The sequence below is a fragment of the Heptranchias perlo genome, chromosome 6 (assembly GCF_035084215.1).
Source record: "Heptranchias perlo isolate sHepPer1 chromosome 6, sHepPer1.hap1, whole genome shotgun sequence".
Taxonomy (NCBI): domain Eukaryota; kingdom Metazoa; phylum Chordata; class Chondrichthyes; order Hexanchiformes; family Hexanchidae; genus Heptranchias; species Heptranchias perlo.
The window spans coordinates 34,797,280-34,801,239 of NC_090330.1; the positions used below are offsets into that span (position 1 = coordinate 34,797,280).

At 42.2% G+C, this 3,960-nt stretch overlaps 1 protein-coding gene across 5 annotated transcripts; it reads left to right on the top strand.

The window, feature by feature from the left end:
* Positions 1 to 341: 341 nt before the first annotated feature.
* Positions 342 to 3,715, top strand: gjb8 (gap junction protein beta 8). 5 transcript variants are annotated; one of them, XM_067986085.1, is made up of 3 exons: positions 435 to 597; positions 1,384 to 1,500; positions 2,214 to 3,715. In XM_067986085.1, exon 3 carries the CDS (start codon positions 2,233 to 2,235, stop codon positions 3,022 to 3,024), a length of 792 nt encoding a protein of 263 aa, XP_067842186.1. In that variant the 5' UTR covers positions 435 to 597; positions 1,384 to 1,500; positions 2,214 to 2,232; the 3' UTR covers positions 3,025 to 3,715. The 5 variants fall into 5 exon arrangements, with proteins under 5 accessions (XP_067842189.1, XP_067842186.1, XP_067842187.1 ...); XM_067986088.1 differs by lacking the exons at positions 435 to 597; positions 1,384 to 1,500 and adding an exon at positions 342 to 415; XM_067986086.1 differs by lacking the exon at positions 1,384 to 1,500.
* The last annotated feature ends 245 nt before the right edge of the window (positions 3,716 to 3,960 follow it).

Genomic DNA, 3,960 nt, shown 5'->3' on the forward strand with positions numbered 1-3,960 from the left:
TCCTGCAGCAATGCTCAGGGACGGCCTAAAGATTTGGCCATCCACCATTGACTGATGCAGGCAGTATCTATAGAAAGCTACTCCTTTATCTTGCACCATTTCTGTTAAAGATTAAGGAAATTAAATTAAAATTATGTTTCAAGTATATGCCAAAGATTAGGAAAGTAACATCAAAATGTGCCTTCTACAAGGGCACGTACAGTGTTTGATTTTATGTTTCCGTTTGACCCTGGGCAACCTAGTGTAACCCTTATTGGTCCATCTAAATTGGCCTAATCAGGTAGCTTTTTCACTTGGTGCAGCTTCCAATTTCCCTGATCAGCAGATTCCTTGCAATGTGTGCCAGTGTCTCAGCCCGCCCTATAAAAGTCCATTCCCTTGCAGTTTCACTTATTGGTGCCGTTGCGTCATTGAGGTGAGTCACTACAAAAAGGGACAGGTAGCAGCAGCGAGATCACGGGAAAAAGGAAAGGCAGACATCGTAACCAATTCTCAATTAAGCGTTTTACACCAGGATTTTGGTAACTGGCCGCTTATCTTTGACAGGAAACCGGTGCGGTGTTTCCCTGAGACTGTTGAGTAGTAACTGTATTTAAAGTGAGTCAGACCAAGGGTGCACAAAACTCTTACATTTGGTGCGACGTGGGCTTTAGTTATGATTGTACCTCCTTTTTTGAGACCGCTTTAATAAGTGGCTGGAAAATGTCGTCCAGAAATCTTGGACTGAGATTTAATAATATTCGTTTCTTGATTGATTGAAGTTAATGTTAGATATGTAGTGCGAGTTTAAATTTTTTATCTGCATCTGAAACGGTGAATCATGTCAGCTGGATTTTGAACCCTGTTACTGATCCGAAAAGGGTTGAAGGTTTCGCAGTAAACCTTTCGAGGATAGCGGTTGGTGCTAGTTCCTGTATTCTTTCAGTTCTATTTAAAACTTTTTTCGAAATCCCAAATTTCGAGATCAGTGAGTGACTAAGGACTTTCTGAACTACTTGCAAACCTTTTCTTGCTCACTTTGGCTTGCACTGAAGGCTGTTGATAGCGGGCATGTACTTGGGTAAGGCGACTTAAATGTAGTTGTTTATTCCCTGATTAGTTTTCTATTAACTGCCGAAATTGGTCTAACAATTTGTGGCTGGCAAGTGTTAAGGATAATTCTACACTCCGTTAGAGGGTTACCAGAACAAAACGTGTTTACTAAACTGGTGGGCAATTAGCACTGACACAAATTTACAAATCAGTGCTTCAAAAGGAAATCTGGCGATTTTTGACGGCCGGAAGAGTTGAAGATTTAGGTTCCTGATCAAAATGTTGTCACAGACCTAGAAGTTTGGCATAGTTGTGCAAATAGTTCGTCTGTTTGTTTCTCTCGGTGAATAGGTCTGTCCAAACCGAGACATCGCAGACTTTGACCTGAACAGATATTTTCTCTACCTGTGCAGCGTGACTCGAAACTTTTACAATCGAGGTCGATTTAAACCGAGACGTCCATTTGTGGTCAGTAAATGCTTCCCGACATTAATTTCTTTCTGGCCAAACGTGGCAAATAACTGAAGGCTTGGAGTCGATTTTTACGTGGTTTGCGTTATGTACTTTGTAGCAGTCTTCAACCTGTTCATTAACACTCCTTGGAATGTACCTTGCTGGGAACAAGTTGTCCGGCTTCCGCCTACCTATAAATCACTGAACGATTGCATTTGAAAAAATATTTTGCGCAGTCTGTTTTGCACATTGGTTTATCTTTGAATGCATTCCTAATTGTAGAGAAGTTTTTTTAATCCGAATTCCAGCCCGGATGAAAAAAAATTCGCAACTAGTTGATCGCTTCCATTAAAGTTTAAATTGGGATTCTCTAAATGTTTGTCCGCTTGTGACCGTGAGGCTGCCGGTATCCTACACTCTGGGTTGACTCATTTTATCTCCTTTTCCGTGTGGTTGGGTAGGATTAGGATTTTCACCTTCAGTTAGTGGAAATAGTTCTTATTACCTCCCGGGTGCCTGCAGGTAAAAGACTACTTCTGTGAGTGAAGTGGGGTCGGGGGCGAATATTAGCTATAAATAGTCCTCCTAAGCGAAGCCAATTGTACTTTCTCCCCCCCCACCCCCCAAAACCACAGAATATTTCTAACTACCTTTCACTAATCTCGTGAGATTTAATTCTGCTTTAACTTGGATTTTATAATGTAACAATGGCCTCTTTCTTTCTTCAGGTCAGACTGAAGCCGCAAGATGAATTGGGGACAACTGCACCTTATACTGGGAGGCGTCAACAGACACTCCACTAGCATTGGAAAAATTTGGCTCTCTGTAATCTTCGTTTTCAGAATCATGATTCTTGTGGTGGCGGCGGAAAGTGTTTGGGGAGATGAGCAGTCAGATTTCGTCTGTAATACTTTGCAGCCTGGTTGTAAGAACGTGTGCTACGACCAGTTCTTCCCAGTGTCTCACATTAGGCTCTGGTGTCTACAGCTCATCTTCATCTCCACCCCTGCCCTCCTGGTTTCGTTGCACGTTGCATACAAACAGCACGAAGAGAGGAAGTCTCTAGAAAAACGCCAGGGCTTATTAACGAGAGAAGAGATTGATGCCTTAAAAAAACAGAAAATGCGGATCATTGGTGCTTTTTGGTGGACCTACGTCACGAGCATCTTCTTTCGAATAATTTTTGAAGTGGTTTTCACCTATATGTTGTACTTCCTGTACGGAGGGTTTCAGATGGCCCGTCTAGTCAAGTGTGATGCCTGGCCATGTCCCAACACCGTGGACTGTTTTATTTCGAGACCCACGGAGAAGACTGTGTTCACTGTTTTCATGATCGTAGTGTCCGGGGTCTGCATGCTATTAAACGTAGCCGAATTGTTTTACTTGTTTGTGAAGGCTTGCATGAGACAATCCTGTGGGCTGCAACATCCCAACCATGTCTCCAGGAGCAGAGAAAATCAACAAAACGAGATGAATGAACTTTTGTCCATTGATGCCAAACGCCAGAAAGTGGCCTTTGAGCTGAGCAAAACGTCCTAAGAGTCTCAATGCATTGACTTGGCTCGTGTTGGTCACTTGAGTGCTAACAGCATGACTTGTCAGTGATTCAATTGTACCAATGTGAAAACGTGCTGCGAACAAAACACCTGGGTTAATGTGCCACTTTCAAGTTTAATATTCCCCCTTTTATATGTACCCTGTTTTGATTTTCCCAGCCGACACATGAAGTATTAAATACCGGGAAGTTACTCCAAGCGCTCAACCTGCACGAACTTGACAACATTTACCAATGTTGTATTCATGCTGCTTTAACGTGTGCTGCAATGTAGCGATATTCAAGGTATTTTAATACATGTGATCGCAATATGGTGGACAGTGAAGCTGGGAGCATTCTATTGACTATTTTTCTCGTGCCTCTATGTATTTAAAATAGGATATGACCGTCAGTGGATTAACTATAACCAATCCATTTCTTAAACGCACATGTTAAGTAGTTTATTGTTAAATTGCAATTATCGCCTGATTCGTTAATTTAGTCCAGTGTTCGATATTGCAGCACAAAGCTGTTTAGTGAAATGTCACAGTAAAATGCGCTGGTCACTCACCTGGCCAACTTTGGAGGGCAGGCTCTTCGCCTGTGACCACTGGGTGGCGCGCTCTAGTACCAAATCGTAAATTTCTCGATGTAGATTTTTAAATATATTAATGAGCAATAAAACTGTTTCACGTACTACGTTGCACCTGTTCACTAAACTTGGCGGGTATTCGGTTTCTTCGAGCTTAAACTAAAATTCCAGGTAGCGAAGGGCGAAATTGGGTCTTTCGGCACCGTCTCGCAGCATGTTCTTGCGGAAGGACAACAATGATACTAGGACAGGTAGCTTTTATATTGTCGTTTAGAGCTTTGTCTAACTCTTCTCCTACAAATAATAACTTGCATTTGATAGGCCTTTCACGATCTCGGCAAGGACTTTT

Bases quoted from the DNA above. Each gene is read 5' to 3' on its own strand.
- gjb8 (XM_067986088.1), top strand. From the start codon at position 2,233: ATGAATTGGGGACAACTGCACCTTATACTGGGAGGCGTCAACAGACAC.